Source organism: Triturus cristatus, chromosome 5_1 (genome assembly GCF_964204655.1).
Source record: "Triturus cristatus chromosome 5_1, aTriCri1.1, whole genome shotgun sequence".
NCBI classification, from domain to species: domain Eukaryota; kingdom Metazoa; phylum Chordata; class Amphibia; order Caudata; family Salamandridae; genus Triturus; species Triturus cristatus.
In genome coordinates this window covers 866,745,519-866,763,124 of record NC_140587.1, presented here as the reverse complement: position 1 = coordinate 866,763,124, position 17,606 = coordinate 866,745,519, and the positions used below count along the sequence as shown (strand labels likewise).

Sequence of the window (17,606 nt, the reverse complement as noted above, 5' to 3'; positions counted from 1 at the left end):
ATCTTGATTTTTGGAGAACAGTGTATTCTGGGTAAACACATATGCCATACTTGCAGTGGTCATAGCAGGGACGGGTAACTTTACCCCTATTGGGTGGGGTGTCCATCCCCTCCTGCCAGCCCAGGTTGATGGATAAATATGGGAGAGTTACAGGAGTTCCTCAGAACACTGCTTGGAACAAAAAAAGGATTGCCCTACTGGACCCTTAGACAGAAGGCTTGCATTCAAAAGGACTGCACCTGCTGCACTCTCAAGGGTCCACAAAGGAAGGACTTTGCCTGACTCAAATGAAAAGGAGTGGGCTCCCTGATCAGCAGCAGGTACAACAAAGCTGGAAAAAGTTGCCTGCTAGCCCAAAGACAGGATCACCCCAGCTGACCAGTTGCAACTGGACTTTTCCTGGACTGTGCATTGTGGGAGATGAGTCCTAGCTTTCAGGAAGCAAACTAGTGTCCGAACCCTTAGCTGGTGCTGCTGGACACTTCTGTCCACAAAGGAACTAACAAGGAACAAGATCTGAAAGTTTGGAAACGTTCTACAAAGTTTTGCTGAAAAGCTGCAGGAGGAGACCGGCTCGACGTTTAAAGTCAAGCTGCCATAGTCCACTCGCGAATAGGCCTGACCACGCTGGTTTGTCCCGCTGAAAGCTCCGGAGCTCCTTGACGTTGAGGATAAAGACTTCCAGAGCCTCACAGAGGCATTGCGCTGCAGCAAAAGGCCGTCGTTGACTCAAACTTCGGATCCGAGAAGGCCAAGGACATGCAAACTAGTTCATCGACTAGAGAAAAACTCCAAGAAAAAGACTAAGCTTTGACCGGGACCTAGCACTCATCCTTTCCAACCCGTGCTTCATCGCAGTTGGCCTAAAACCTTGACTTTGTCCTGGTCTAGCACAACCAGGTAACCGAGAGTGGCGCTTAAGACTTCCAGAGCCTCACAGAGGCATTGCGCTGCAGCAAAAGGCCGTCGTTGACTCAAACTTCGGATCCGAGAAGCCCAAGGACATGCAAACTAGTCCATCGACTAGAGAAAAACTCCAAGAAAAAGACTAAGCTTTGACCGGGACCTAGCACTCATCCTATCCAACCCGTGCTTCATCGCAGTTGGCCTAAAACCTTGACTTTGTCCCGGTCTAACACAACCAGGTAACCGCGAGTGGCGCTTTAAGTGTTTTGATGCTTGAATGCACAATTGTTTATTTCATCTTTAAAAAATCATATCTCCAGTTCTCTACATTGGATTTCTGTCATTTTATTGTCATTTTAAAGATTACCGCGCCGTGCTGAAGGTTCCATTGAGCGGGTGGGGCCGTGACGGAGTGGTTCCGTCATGCGCACAGCGCGACCGACGCGCATGACGGAACCACTCCATCACAAGCAGCGATGAGGTTAAAATGGTGTTTGATTTTTATTGTTTTGTGTACTGTTTTGGTGATATTATATCCTTTTCACATGCCTGTCTCCTAGGTTAAGCCTGACTGCTCGTTTGCCAAGCTACCAAGGGTTGAGCAAGGATTCATTTATTGAGACTTGAGTGGACCCATTTGTGATTGTGGCATTATTAGTAGCTGAAGATTAATGCCCCACATCTACTACTAATCCGCTTTCCTACAGGCAACAAACACACTGGCCATCCTAGACCAGTATGACTTCCAAATGCGGCACAAAATCTCACCTGTTATAGACTTAATTCCTGAAGATAGTAGAGAATATGCTCAGGCCATCGCTTCCATCTCTGATGCAGCTATGGATACATTGATTGCTGGTTTTTATCAGCTTCCAGGAACAGCTATACTTAAGAGGCAAGGCTAGGTCAGGGCCACTTCTTTCCACCCTGAAGTGCAGAGAGACATATTTGACTTTCCTTTTGATGGAAACACTTTGTGTGACAAGCATGTGGACAATGCCTCGCAAAGCATGGTATCTGATACCGATGGTGCCCTTTTTTTTTTTAGCCCTGCACTATGTGCCTTCCCCTTCTTTTTTGGGTTCAGGGTTTTCTAAGCTTTCAGTTGCTGTTACAATCAGTATGGCAGACAAGGATGACAATAGTTCCCATTTAGACAGTCCATTAATGACAAAGGCTGCTCAAGAGGGAGAGGCCAAGGCTCCAAGAAGTCAGCAGGGGAAAGAGGCATGCCGCCCAAACTCACTTCCAAGATAACGCAACGAGAGCCTGACTTGCCAGTGCTGCACCCGCCCCCCCAATATAGGTCGTTGGGGGAGTATTTCCTGCTTTGTTTCTGCATGGCCACTGATTGCTAGGTGTTCCTAATCTCACAGTCTGGGTACACACTGAAAATCCTAGAATGACCTCCCACGCATCCACACAGGAAAGAGCTCCATCTGCACCAGTGGGAGTTGCACCACAAAATTCTACTCCTCCTTCAAAAAGGAACAATAGAGAAGTTGCTGGAATCTGAAATACAGCTATTCCAAGGTTTCTTTGTTCAAAATGAAAACATGAGATTGGAGACTTCTGAGAACTAATCAAGCTTCTGAAAAACAATCCTTTCAGATGTTTAGCTGTTGCTTCAGGAAGGGCTCCTTACTTCCCTGGACCTACTTCATGCCTACTTCCATGTTCCTATAAACCCACACCACAGACCATACCTCTGCTCTTCTGTGGCTTAAAGCACTACCTCTTCGGCCTGAAATCCACCCGCTGATATTCCCAGCGTGCATCACCTCTAAAGCAACATTTCTGTGCAGACAGATTCGCCAGTTATATCCTTACTTTAACAACTCGCTCATCAAGGTTTCTTCAGGGAAAGAGGCTCTTGCTTCTACAACCACTTGTGCCAATCTTTTCCATAAGCTGGGTCTTACACTAACTGTGTGGAAGCCTTCCATCCATTCAGCAACAATACTGCAGATTCTAAGAGCAGCCTTAGAGACCCATCTTGGCGAAACCTTTCCTCTTGCGGAACCTGTTGGAAAAACTCAGTATTGGCGATGACAATCTGTTGCAGTCAGTCGACCCCAGTCAGGTCATACAGATCATTGCTGGGTGTAATATCATCCTGGATAGGACCAGTGCCTTTATTCTGTCTCTGAATGAGACTGATTCAGCTGTAGCTCAACCAACAATGATGACACTCAACAGGACCCAGGAATGACAGTATAGTCATCTCCAGACACCTCCACCTCAAACAAGCTCTGTTGAGGTGGAGGCTTCCAGCTAGCCGTAAGATCGGCCTTCTGTTTGAACCGACCACAGACCAAGTTATCAAAACGACTGCTTCAATGGAAGCCTTAGGAGGCCAAAATGCTTCGCAAGAAACGATGAGGAAAATCACTCCACATAATTATCCAAGAGCTGAAGGCCATCAGACTAGGACTACAAGTGTTGTTGCTGAGACTTGAGGGCCAAACTGTGTTGGATTTAGGAAAACTTTACAACCCCACTTTAGTACATTGAGAAGAGGGGGGTACAAGGTCTTGTTCCCATCAAAAGTCACAGCTGCTGTGGGACTGGGCCATTACAATCAGGGTGGACATTTCCATGAAGCACTTTCCAGGAGTCCAAAATAACCACGCAGACTCACTCAGTCAGGCACTGTAAGACTGCCACGAGTGGTAGTGCCTACCAGAATCAGCTGCAGTATCAGACATAGGGTCATTCAACTCTAGACCTATTTGCCAGTCTGCAAAAAGGAAAGGCCTGTACTATCTCAGCAGATACTGGCAGCCAGAGATCAATAGCCTTTTCAATGAGATGGTGAGTATCTTTTCCTTTCCATAATTTACTCTCATTTCAAGTGGGGTGAGGAAGTGTCTGCAGTGCGCGATTCTGTTCTGATACAGCGAGCTGCGGAGACTTTCACTTCATTCACTAATACTGTTGAACAATCCGGAGTTTCTCTCCAGACGCAACGGATTGGTACCAAAACCTGAAATCACTCAACCTGGCAAATTGGATCTCGATGGCTTAGTTTGGCCATCTCAACATTTATGGGAAGTGCAGGAAAATACTGGCCTGACTTGCAGTGCTAATTATATGCACTTCTGTGTCTTGATTGAGGTCTTAACCCCTTTGTCAAAGTAGCCTGTTAAGTTCTGCCATACTTTCTGGACCTAGTGCAAGAAGGTCTCAAATGATCCTGGTCAGAGTTCCCTTAGCTGCAATACTGAGATTTAGGACGACACATTAGGCATTGTTTTGTTTTCCCAGAGGATCATCAACGAATTCATGAAGGACCTTGTTTAGGCTTTTTCATTGGCTACACCTCCCCTGTAATTACCTTGTGATTAAATATACAGTGCTTGGTCATCGTATCTGATCCCTTCCAGCCTATTCATTGGGCACATCTCAAGTTCCTCTCAAGGCTAGCTTACACTTCAGCAATGAGAGTTGCTTCACAGAGGACAGTCACTAGGCGCATCAACCCTAGCTTAATTACATAGGTCCCTCAGACATTCAGTTAAGTGAAGCCCTTACTCTCTGCTCTTTTTTCCCAAACATCATCTGCGTCAGTGTAGAGCTCCTTACATTTATTGGATGTGCGCAGATCTATCCGGTTCTACATGGACAATACTAAAAACATTTGTACTCCTAACCAGTTATCTGTTCTTCACCCACATAGGGTTTGCTGCTTCTAAATAAAGAATTCCCTATTTGCTGCAAACATGTGAATCTTGGTACGATTCTCTGCTGGAGAAGAAAAAAAAGAATTGTGTTACTTATCTGTAGTTCCAGTTCTCCAGTATCTATATCTTTATAGATTAATATGTGACCCTGCCTCCTCTTCCTAGTCAGAGGTTCGTTACCTATTAGCTATATCCTTCACACTTGTGCCATGTAATCTGAGCTATGGTAGCCATTAAGGAGAGTAGAGAGGAGTTCAGCACTTAAGTCTCATTGACTAAGGTTTTGGTTTGTTTCGAATGAGGTGGATGTTGTTAGTCCTTTGGCCATTTTAACACCATTTACTGTTCTTTAAAGTTACCAAGGATTCCCAGCCTGATCAAGGGAAATGATTCAAACATGTGAATACATGAAACAGCTAATGCTGTTTTCGGGTAAATAAATAATTGCCTTTACAGCATGTTTTTGTGGATAAATTGTACGCTGCCTTGCCTTTTTCTTAGCTGTCTCCTGATGCAAATGTTGTGGGTGAGCTTTTTAATGTTAATGGTCCATTGCATAAGTTAATTAAGTTTTTTGATGATAGGGAAGAGCAGGCCTGTGCTCTAATTTTCTCTAAGTTTGTGTTTTTTTATTTTTAAGATCCTCCCATTGTCCCCATCTGTTGGGAGTGAGATTGAACTACAAGCTCCTGTTCCTCCAATATCAATCACTTCTGTGCCAGATACCAGACTGATATCCCAAGGTAATTTCTATGTTGATTGAGTTATTTCTAATTAGGGTGTCATTTTTAAAGGTCAGTTAGCTCATGCTTGTTTAAGTTAAACTGCAATGCATCATTTACTGCTACTTTAATGGAATCTATTAAAAAATCTGATTCCGTGATATTCTCCAGTATTTGATCCTTCATAAATTTACATGCTTGAATCATTCCCTGTCAGCGAAGTAGGAACCCCACAGTACCATAGAAAGCAATAGTGAAGAAACCTACATAGAGGGTAATGTTAAATACATTCACTTTATAAGCTTATTAACTTCATTAAAAAAAAACAAAGTCTAGCCAGTCAGGCGACAACACCCTTTAAAAATCTCACCACTGAGGTTTCAGTCTCTGAGATTTTCTACTGCATGTCGTGTGACAGAAGTCACCCTCAGTTTTTCCTTCAATACAGCTACATTCAAGAAGATTCTCTTCAGGTCAGATATATATTTTATATATTATCACACTAAATCATCTGACTATGTCAGAACATCCCAAAAAAGGATTATTCAGGCCATGCAACACCTGTGGCAAAAAGAGACCACACTCTGAAAATCCCCATAAAGAGTGCATTTATCTTTCCTACCCTGAGCATACAGCCAAGGACTGCAAAATGTGTTGCACTCTCTCTCGACAACAATTCCTGAGGAAAAATTCCATTGTTCATCGACTTTAACACCGTCAACGACAACATCTGTCGTTGATGACTTCCTTGACCGTGACATCGACGTTTTCCACTTCAACATCACCAATGATTGTTTTCTTGTCTCCATCGGCATTGATCATCTTCAAACCTGTTGCTGAAACCGTTGTAGAAATGCCCGTCGACAACACCGTAGTCGTTCAAGACAGCCGCCCTGTCGATGAAGACACCGCCGTCGACAGCTTCGTCGACTAGAGAACCGTGGACGACAACCATGTCTAAGAAAATTCATATGGCGGCGGAAACACCAAAGAAAACCTAGTCAACGACGGTGTCGATGGAACCACCATCAACAAAGATTCCTGCTTTAATGGCAGTGTTGACATCAACTAAGGCACCATTTACATAATTGAGGCCAAGCTCAATTTCGTCACAATCAGAGACGTCACTCAAGGACTTGACTTTCCCTGCTCAAACATGAAAAAGTAAAGTTTCACCATTCCGACCTGCGCATTTACTTGATAATGACCAATCAGAAGATGATGGCCCCCTTTTGGTTGACTCATAACCCCTCGGAGTTGGGCGTAAAGTGCCAAGAGTATGATAATAATGAGCAATATGATGGCGATGAATAATATGAGGGAGAACAGCCACAACATATTCAGGAGCAGTGCTCTGCCTATAGCCAACAGGGCCCACAAGAGCAGTCTGTTCAGATACCACTGGAGCTAGTAACCAGCCTCCAACACATGCTCCAAGATTACTATAAAAGGTTCCCAGAACCGGTAGCATCTGATCCTACGCCTGGACGACAGATGCATATGCGGTCTCCACAAATACAAACGCCGATTCCTCGGCCACGTACATTACACTTACCGGTGACTCCTTTACCAAAACCTGGCCCATACATTGGCAGACCCTCATTCTATTGGTCCAGCTACCTCGGATGAGGATCCAGAGGAGGGAGAAATAAGAGACCCTGCTTCAACTCTAATCAATTCAATGATTACTTAATACCAACGCCATCTCCTCCTGTTCCGCCACCTGTAGACTCACCAGCAGATGACATTGGTGGTTTCCACAGCATCATGGAGAGGGCAGCAAAGAGGTTTCATCTTCCTCTGACCACCAAGCAGACAGACCGCTTTCTGTATGATTTTAAAGAGCTCCCGAAGAGATCCATTATAGCTATTCCTATTGTGGACTTCATTTGGCAGGAAGAAATAAAAGCAATGAAAAATCCAGCCACAGTGTTGGCAGTAATGCCTAGACTAGATTAAAAAAATTCAAGGCACTGAATGACTCACCGGCATGTTTAATGGTCAACCCAAACCAGATTCAGTCATCTCTCAAGCAGCCCAGCGGTATTCAAAGAACCCTTCGACCCCCATCACAGCTCCACTGTTCAGGAATGGATGCCGTCTAGACAACATTGGCAAACGCTTTTCTAGTATGGCAGCCATCCCGTTTTGAGCAGCCTATTCTCTGGCGATCCTAGGGAGGTTTGACAGACCGATGTGGTCAGATATGGCTCAAATATGTAGACCTCCTGCCAGAAGATGCTAAGGTGGACTCGAACAAGATTCTCCAAGAGGGAGAACGCGCCTCGGCTGAGATCATTGATTGTGCTATAGATCTCTCCTCAACGGTGTTCAGGCAATTAGCTGGAGTGGCAGTACTCAGAGGGCAAGGCTGGTTGAAAGCGACATCATGCAGACCAGATGTCCAAAGTAAAATCTTGGATATGGAGAAGCATTGTTTGGTAAACACATTGATGAAGGTCAAGGCTTTGAAGGTCAACACTGAAACAGCCAAGTCCCTAGGAACCTTGTAGATGAAAAGACAGCCCTTTCGTGGAGCTAGAGACAGAAGCTTCTACTCTTATCGAGGAGGATTTCAATCATATGGGCAAAACGATCAGCCTTTCTAGAGTCAATAGATTCCTTGGTATGTCCAACAATATCGGTTACCACCTTCAGCGGCGTATCAAGTAGCCAGCAAGAGAGAAACAGCCCACCAGAGGGTGAGATACTGCTAGGAAGCAGTGACCTTACACCAGTGCCTGTTACCCCCCACACTCTGAAAAAACATCTTGGAGGGTGTATATCCCAATACCTCCAGCAATGGTCCCTCATTGCAACGGAGAAGTGAGTCCTCAATGTCATTACCCGAGGATCTATGCTTGAATTAATCAGCAAACCTCCGAATGTTCTTGGTTTTTTGAGCTTATCTTCTTTCAGGGACCAAGCCCATTCACCTCCGTCCAATGCTGTCTCTCCTAACACAGATCAAATGTCAAACATGTCATCCGGAACCAACATCTCTTCACCTGCACACATGGCTGTCAAGAATGCAGGGATATTCTCTCTAAATCTAGGGCTGAAGGCATCTACAAGATTTCCAAGTCGAAGTGAAGAGATTTTGTCACTGGTGTCTCCATAACTACTTACATTCATACAAGCCTCTCCTGAGCAGATCTAGCTGTACCTTCTTTCTCCGGCCAAGTCAGGCCTAGTGTACTCTTCAGTGAAGGTTCACCTTGCGGCAATCTCTAGGTACAGATGATCGCTGGAAATATTATCTCTCTGATCCACAAGGCTTGTCAAACAATTCATGAAAGGACTCTTCAGAACCTTCCCTCCGGTGCGGCCCCCTTCCTCGGAATAGCATCTTAATGTGGTCCTTTCACAGCTAATGAAGCAGTCTTTCAAGCCTGTTCATCGGGCTGAATTAAAATTTCTCATGTGGAAGGTTGCTCTTCTCCTTGCTCTCACATCTACCAGAAGGGTCACTCATGAGCCTTTTCTTCGCTTCATGGATGGGTTTGTGCTACTTAGAACAAACCTGAAGTTCATCCCCAGAGTTCCTTCCTAATTTCAACTCAACGTGCCTGTCATTCTTCGAACTTTTTTCCATAACCCAGCAACACCAGCTGAACCGGCGCTACAAACTTTGGCCATTGAAAGATGCCTCAAATTCTGTTTACAAAGAACTAAGAACTTTCACAAAACTGGCCAGTTATTTGTAGCTTATAGTCAAGGCTGTCAAAGCTCAGCTCTGAAAAAATAAACCATCACCAGATGCAACTCTGCAACAATTTATTTTTACCATACTAAAGAGGGAAAACCTCTGGCGACAAAAGCTAAAACCCACTCGATTAGAGCAGTGTCCACTTTAGATGCTCTGTTCGCTGGCTTTCCACTTGAAGATTTGCCATGCTGCCACATGGAAAAACGCTCACACGTTCACGCAGCACTACTGCCTATAATCAACACAGCGTAGTGACGCAGTCTTTGAACAGGCGTTATTACGACATCTATTCCAATAAGGTGAGCCTCTTTAAGTGGAGGTGTCTTTTTGTTTTTATATTCAAAGGTTAAATATTTCTAAAGTGGATATAGATATATCACTACTTAACCCTTTTCCCAATTTTGCATCTTTTAAGAACTTTACAGCTAAATGTGTATCCTCTTAATCTGCATGATAGCGATGTTTGCATATGTACATCTGTACATTCTATTGATGCGTTACTTGCAAATGTATATTAATGTTACCCACCATCCACTAAGGGTACTTTCATTTATATTGATACTGCTTGCTATTCTGATTCAAGCATGTGAATCTATGAAAGATACCCCAATACGGGATAAGAAAGTAAGTTACTTACCTGTAACTGCGGTTATCCAGTATTCTTATCTTTCATAGATACATATACAACCCACCCTCCTCCCCGGAAAGGTTTCTCTTATACCTGGGATATTGCTCCCACTTGTGCTGGAAAATCTGAGGGACTCAGCCTCTCTTGTGGGTGTTCTAGAGGTGGATAGCAGCTGATTGGTTATAGTTCAAGTTTGGTCCTTTTTTAAAAGGACATAGATAGGCTGTTAAACTGATGGCCTAGGGCCATTCTAGCCCATGATAAGCTTTATACTACGGCTTGACTATAGTACCGGGGGAGGCCAACTTCGGGGAATGATTTAAGCATGTGAATTTATGAAAGATACGAATACTGGATAACCGCAGTTACAGGTAAGTAACTTATTTTCTTTCAGCTTCTTTCCGATATTACTGCACGGTAATATTGATTTTTCCAACAAGAATAGCTTAGTCTGTAGGGATTACAGTAAAAACACTTAGCTATCAGTTAGTTCCATCAGTCCCACAGTTAAAAAAGTACCACATAAAAAAAATACCTTTTAAAGTAGAGGAATTCACAGAGCAATTATTATGGACAGTTTATGTATTCAACATTTTGTATCTAACATTTTAACTTCCTTTAGCAGCAACATTGTGACATGCATCAGCCCACAACAAACACACAATGCTTCTTTGTGTAGAATTTGAATAAATTAAGATAGCCGCCATGCCTTTTTTATGTGTGATGTATACGTCAGAGAGAGCGAAAATCAATGCGAAGAAATGTGAGACAGACAACTCGCTTTGTCACTGCTTCAAGGCACCTTACAAAAAGAATTCCAGACAGCTGCGGAAGAAAGTAATGGTATGGCTTGTGACAAGCAATAGCTGATTTCAATGACTGGTTTGTTTCACTGACAATTAAAATGAAGATCATGGGTTTGTTAGGAAGTAGATAGTCCTCTTCATTGCCTGTCTTCTGGTGCTCGTTGTCAGTGTTAAGATCCTAAATAAGGAAGTACGCCTCTCAATGATAGCTTCAAGGTTTATTCCAAGGTAGTGACAGCAGTAGTAACAGTTAGCCTACCACCAACCATCTCCTGTGCCATCTATCAATTGAATACAGCTTCATATAAGAATCAAGAGCTCATGACATGTCCAGAATGCAGACAGACAGCGGTAGAGAAGGCTTGACATGGCCCAGGCCATATCACAACCCGTAAGCATTTTGCAGCCAACTAATCATGTAGTTTTGCCCTTCCACCCAGCTTCTAACATTAGTCAAGCATATATGATGCTAATAATTATCAGCTGGTCTTCTGTTGTGATTTTATAGAGTACCTTTGACTGAATTTGTATCTGGGAAAAAAATATTCTATAGTGACATCAATGTGGCGTTGTATGGTGAGCATATCGTCCATCCCAAAACCTAGATGTTCTCATATTGTGCTTAAAATGTAGATACAGTTATTTGATTTTCTTTGTAAAACTATTGAAGCTAAAAAGTAGATATAGATTTATTTCCAACGTGCAAATCCTTCATAAGTGGATTTGGACTATGCTTCTGAGAATGATCACTGTCTCTCTGGTTTGTATTGAAAATTACTTCAATCGTCAATTAATTTGTTTAGACCGGTTTTACTTCTCTTTTAAATCTTTTTTCAATCAGATGTAAAAATGTACTAAGTGTTTGAATATGAGATAAAGTGTGTTTTTTCAATCTTTAATTGTAGGTCACAATGATATTATATCAACTCCATCTCCCAGCCCAGAACATTCTCGACTGTCAGCTGTTGTGAATGAGCAGTATGCCATAGTGACACCACCACTCATGTCTTCAGTTTGCAGCCTGTTAAACAATTTGCTCTTTGTGGCTCCCAAAGAGACTGCATTTTCCCTTCATCAAACTCATACACTAACAGCTCTTAACAGGTAAGATTTCTTCTCATACTGGCGTCTGTAATCATATGCTGTTGTAGGCTGTTTACTGTGTGCCCACCATCAACAATGAATTAAACTTACGCCATGAACCTTAACCACTGCACCCTCACCTGCTAAAAAATAATTATGAATATAAAGCGTAAATATTCAGTAGGAAATACGAGGATCAAACGAAAAAAATGGCTCTACAATCCTTTCACAAATTTGGATGAAAACTTGCATAGTAGATTGTCTGCAAAACAGGAAGCTTGACTAGGCTAGTAGTCAGTGATTTTATGGACCCAGAAAACCAGTACCTATGAGTGATTATTTTAATGTTAAACAGAATTGTACATGTTAATTGGGGGTCTCAAATTAACATGTGCACGTACTCTAAAATGAATGTTCAAATACACATTGCCCAAATTATTGGGCTATCCGGCACAAAGCAACAACATAATTTAAATGAATTTAATTGAACCTTCTGCAGAATAATATACTTTTTAAGTACACAAGTAGATTAAGGTACAGGAACGCTCTTGTTCAGTTTCTCAGTTACACTATCTTATTTAGAGATGCAAATGTATTTCTTTAAACCAGATATTTTTAAAAGACCCCTATATTTGTGTGTTTTTTACAGCCCATCTTAGATACTTAGTTTGGGTTTCAAGGATGGCCTAATTTTAACCTTTATACTTTTCTGATCCAACTTTATTTTACTTCACCGGTTAGAGTACTCTATTAACTAAACACAAAAACGCCCATCAGATATATGTGCTTATTTTCAGTTTTCTTGCCTCTCACTGACAGCTTGTGGTTCATGCTCCTTCAGTCTGCTTTAAATGATTTTCTGTTGTTGTTCCACCTCCAAGAGTAAAGAATAAATAAGTAGACACTGAACAGTTGTTTCTCTTCCAGGGGATACTCCTTAATAATCATAAGCACAGAATAGTCCTGCCCACGTGCGGGGACCCCGGAGCATATACAAAAATATATGCATACAAATATATATTGCACATATATTGCGTATTTTGCACATCATTGGAAATTGAAGTTTTTCCTATGTCCATCTCCCCATTCAGCTTAGTATACCAACTAGTATTGCGCATTTGAGCAAACTACCTTGTTTTTACCTTTTTTCATTGTATATGGATACATTCATTGTAATAGTACATTTCTGGAAATTGTCATTTATAATAGTGTACAGGATTTATCCTGGTATATTCCTATGAGAGAGAATCTCAACAAAGCGATAGTATTTTTTCTATGCCTATACGTAAAGTATTTTTTTCATGTCTATACGTAAAGTGTCACACATTTGATTTAAAAGCACCACGTTCTGTTCGTGTAAACCATGTGATCAAGACCGCTGTGTCGGTCGAAACGCGTCAGAACCGGATTGAAGTTTGAGTGGAAATAAACTGAGCAAAATACTTGTACCAGCATACCTGTGTCCGTGTCTTGCAGCAACACCGGCTGGTGTTGCGAAAGGAGGAATTGATATATTCGAGGAATCGACGTCTTCTCGACAACACGGACCCCTCACGACTAAGCAGGTCGACGGACTTGGAGTCGGATTGGAGAAGCGCTCATCCATGAGCAATGTGGAAGTCGGCCCCCTGCATCCGGCATTGAGAGTCTGACAGCGAGGCGAGAAGGCGAGGAAATACGAGTCGGAGGACCTGGTTTGCTTGCCGACTAGCACGCAGTAAGTTCAGATACGTGCCAAACTGCAGGAGTGAGGTGCTGGGTGACTGTCGATATCAAATATTCGGCAGTGCTTGTAATATTGACTCTGATAGCATACAAACTTCACGGTAACATGTCGAGTGATATCATCAGAGAACGTGAGATGGCAGCAGAGGAGCTGTTTTTAAATTTACCCGCTATGAAACAGAGTGGCAAAACCAATGCCAATGAAAGTTCGGAAAACGGAGATGTAAAAAGCTTGTTGAAGTCTCTGGAGAAACACAGCCGTAGCGAAATGACTAAATGGTGGGAAATTACCTCGCTGGAAAAATATCATGAGGTGGGCCGTATACCGAGGGGCTTAAGGATAATGTTGGCGCCAAGTTTTGACAGCCCCAATCCTATGCTTCTCAAAGAGTGGGCTGAGAGCAACCTGGAAGCCTCAATGCGATTAGTATGCCTGCTAATTAAATATGCTAAAGTGGACAGAGCAGCCAATATGGAGGAAATCGACCGGATTCAAAAAGAACTCAATAAACCAGAATTCCAAGCGAATAAGGACCTCATTGAAAAAAGCATTAATGAAATGAAGGATCGCATAAAAAAACAAGAATTTGTCATCAAAACGAGGAAGGCTTATAAATTTGCCAGAGACAAAGGCGATTATGAACAAGGACAGGTGTTTACGTTTGCCCGCAAGTTCGATAAATTACGCAAAAATCAAAGTGGACAACGCAAAACTACAACAGCACCTATGTCTTCTCTAGGTAATCAACCTGAGGCTGACGATGACGCGAACTCTAATATATCAACAGAAAGTAGCGCCATGACTAGCGCAACTACCAGTGAGGTGGATTCGGACAACCCAAGCTCAAGCAACGAAGCGGGGGACCTTGGGCTTTTAACTTTGGCAGAAGAACTGGATTATGTTCGCATGCAACGCAAACAGACCCTGCGCCCACGTCAGCAGCAATCACAACCAGCCAGAAGCGAAACATCAGAAGGCGGCAAAGAAGGAAGTGCAAGAGGGCGAAATCGTCGTGGACAACAATGGAGACAGTACAAGAAGTAAGTGACAACACTATCATTAATCTTACGGATGTCGAACTGAATACGGCGGAGAAACAACTACTGTCATTAGGCCTTTCGTTCTGCCCAGAAAGCAACTTTAACTATGTGCATACGAGAGTGGACGTATTCAAGTTCATTAGGAAGATTAAATTAAAAAAATACTTTACCATTAAAAACAAATTGATTGAAGAGTCTAATAAGAGATCTGAACTAGATACACCCACAAGTTATGTGAGTACGAGTGAGAATAACACCAGAGGACTAGTGGCATCGGACATGCAAGCCATCAATATCTTAAATGCACTGGGTAGAGGTCAGGAAGTTACAAGTGCTACACAGGAGGTGGCAGAATATGAAGGGATTAACATTTCCAAATCTTGCAAGAGTCCGTTCAAACCGGCTTCCACATTCATGCCTACTATGCCGCGTGATTCCATAGACGTATTTCAAGAGAGAGTCACTGATGAACTAAAAAAATTACAGCACCAGACTCTAAGCAACAAGACAAAACCTACCCAAAGAATGAGAGACTATTTCAAGTTGATGTCCAAATTGAAGGAAAACAGCAATGTCATTATCAATAAATCAGATAAAGGAGGTAACGTAGTCCTATGGGGTAAAAAAGAATATAAGGAGGAAGCATACCGTCACCTCAACAACTCGGAATGCTATCGTAGGATACCCAGAGCATTGGTTGAGAGTACTAATAAACAGTACAAAGATGAATTATATATCTGGCATAAAGAAGGGCTGCTTACCAAGGAAGAACTACAATTTTTGAATAAGGAGTATCCGATTCTTCCGAGTATATATTTCATCCCCAAGGTGCATAAGGGAGTCAAACCGATTCCAGGACGCCCTATAGTATCGGCAATCAATGGTACATTTGAGAATACCTCGAAATACATAGACTTTTTCCTCCAGGAACTAGTGATCAACTTGCCTAGCTATATAAGAGATACCATGGACTTTTTACATAAATTGAATAATCTAAACTTGCCTTCTGATGCTGTTCTTATGACTATGGACATCACAGCACTATACACTAGTATAGCTCACGAAGATGGGTTAAAGGCTGTGGCTCATTTTTTGGGTGAAAGAGACATTGAGGTTTACAACCACAACAACATGTTATTGAAAATGATTCGTATTTGTCTTAATAATAATATGTTTCAGTTTAATGGTGAGTTGTTTCAACAATTGAGAGGCGTGGCGATGGGGGCATGCTTCTCTCCTAGCTATGCATGTTTACATGTAGGCTGGTGGGAGAAGCATGTCCTTAGGACCCGCTTTGTGAAACAGTGGTCGAACAACATTCTGGCATGGTGGCGTTACATAGATGACGTGTTTGTCATTTGGAAGGGCACGGAAAATGAAGCATTTGAATTTGCCAAAAACATCAATGATAATGACCTGAATCTGGAATTCACAGTAGATGTGAGCACCAGCGTGGTCAACTTTCTTGATGTAACGGTACATGTTCATGACGGGGTATTGGAGACTAGTTTGTTTCGTAAAAAGACATCAGGAAATACGGTACTGCACGCAGAGAGTTTCCACCCACAACACACTATAAAAAGTATTCCATATGGGGAATTCCTGCGTATCCACAGAGCATGTAGCACTATTGCAGCGCGCGACCAACATCAGTTGGATGCTAAGAATAGGCTGTTAGCGCGTGGATATGAGGAACTTAGTCTAAATAAAGCTATGACTAAAGCAAATCTCAGAAATAGGGATGATCTTTTGGTAGTCAAAAATACCGCGAATCAGGAAACTCCAGCAGTCACCAGTACTGCTCCTGATAACGATTCGAGCAAAAGTGAAATGAGATTGATCACAACCTACAGCAGACAGGCCCGGAAAATTAAAAAAATAATCTGTAAAGAGTGGCCCATTGTGTTGACTGACCCCACTCTAAAGACAGTACTTCCCAATACTCCTACCGTCACATATAGACGTGCGTTCTCTATGAGGGACGAACTGGTCTCCAGTAGTCCGGAAGTATCAGTAGGAGGCACCTGGCTTACTCCCACAAAAGGATTTTTTAAATGCTCCTCGTGCAGAGCTTGTAAGTTTGGAACCAACACCTACCACTATATGACACCTTTCAGCGACAAGCCCAAATATTTGAAGGGTCATTATACCTGTCGCACTGATCATGTGGTTTATATATTGCAATGTACATGCAAACTTCAATATGTCGGCAGTACAAAGCTACAAGCTTACAATAGAATTCTGCAGCACTTACGTGCTATAGTCAACTCCGATCTTGCGTACCCAGTAGCCAGACATTTTAAAGCTTGCCATAACAACAATCTGAGCTGTCTGAGCTACTTTATTATAGATTCGGTACCTAAGCAAAAGAGAGGGGGCAATCGTGAAAAAACCCTTAGGCAATTGGAGTGTAAATATATACTGGAGCTAGACACCCGTATACCAGGAGGTTTGAACAATGGGGAAGATTTGCACCATTTTTTATGAGATTTTAAGATCAGTATTGAGTATTGCAAATTTGTGGGTTCATCAGCATAATGTGCACATATGGGTCCTCTCTCTGTTTCCCTTTGGTCTACCAATATTTGTATGTACAGTTACATCACTATGAGTTTTCTATAGTCATGAAGATGTGAGAGGAGTAACTTTGACATCTCATATCTTTCCCGTGCACCGGAGTTTAGTTTTATGAGTAGATATTACGGGTATTTTAATCTATAAGCTTCCTCGCGGCCTACACATATTCACACATTATGTGTTTTTAGTTGTGCTTTTACAGTATTATCTGTGTGCCATCTTTTTGTGACTCTACTAGACATTAAGTATAGGAGTATAGGGTTTTTTTTCCTATTTTTCCAGACTTATTTTAGAATTGTTCCATGTATAATGCATTTAGGATATAATGTTGGTTTATAATATATGCTTTGCATATTCTGCACATCATATGGGGGTTATGTATATTGAGCCGTATTTGCACATTCAAATATATAGATTGCCAGATTTGCACATTTTCTTTAGCAGATTTGCACATCTTGCTGTATTTGCACATATACTTCCATCTAGCGTATTTTTGCACATATATTGCGTATTTTGCACATCATTGGAAATTGAAGTTTTTCCTATGTCCATCTCCCCATTCAGCTTAGTATACCAACTAGTATTGCGCATTTGAGCAAACTACCTTGTTTTTACCTTTTTTCATTGTATATGGATACATTCATTGTAATAGTACATTTCTGGAAATTGTCATTTATAATAGTGTACAGGATTTATCCTGGTATATTCCTATGAGAGAGAATCTCA

General features: G+C 42.1%; 1 protein-coding gene across 4 annotated transcripts in view; it reads left to right on the top strand.

The window, feature by feature from the left end:
- Positions 1–17,606, top strand: part of RTTN (rotatin) — a 1,165,399-nt gene that overhangs the window by 915,882 nt on the left and 231,911 nt on the right. For all 4 annotated transcript variants that reach the window (XR_014961587.1, XM_085605903.1, XM_085605904.1 and 1 more), the window contains 2 exons: positions 5,230–5,332; positions 11,360–11,558. Coding sequence is in view for 3 of the 4 variants with exons in the window: in XM_085605903.1 (XP_085462029.1) it covers positions 5,230–5,332; positions 11,360–11,558 (302 nt within the window). In the remaining variant the exon portion in view is untranslated. The remainder of the gene's footprint in view (positions 1–5,229; positions 5,333–11,359; positions 11,559–17,606) is intronic.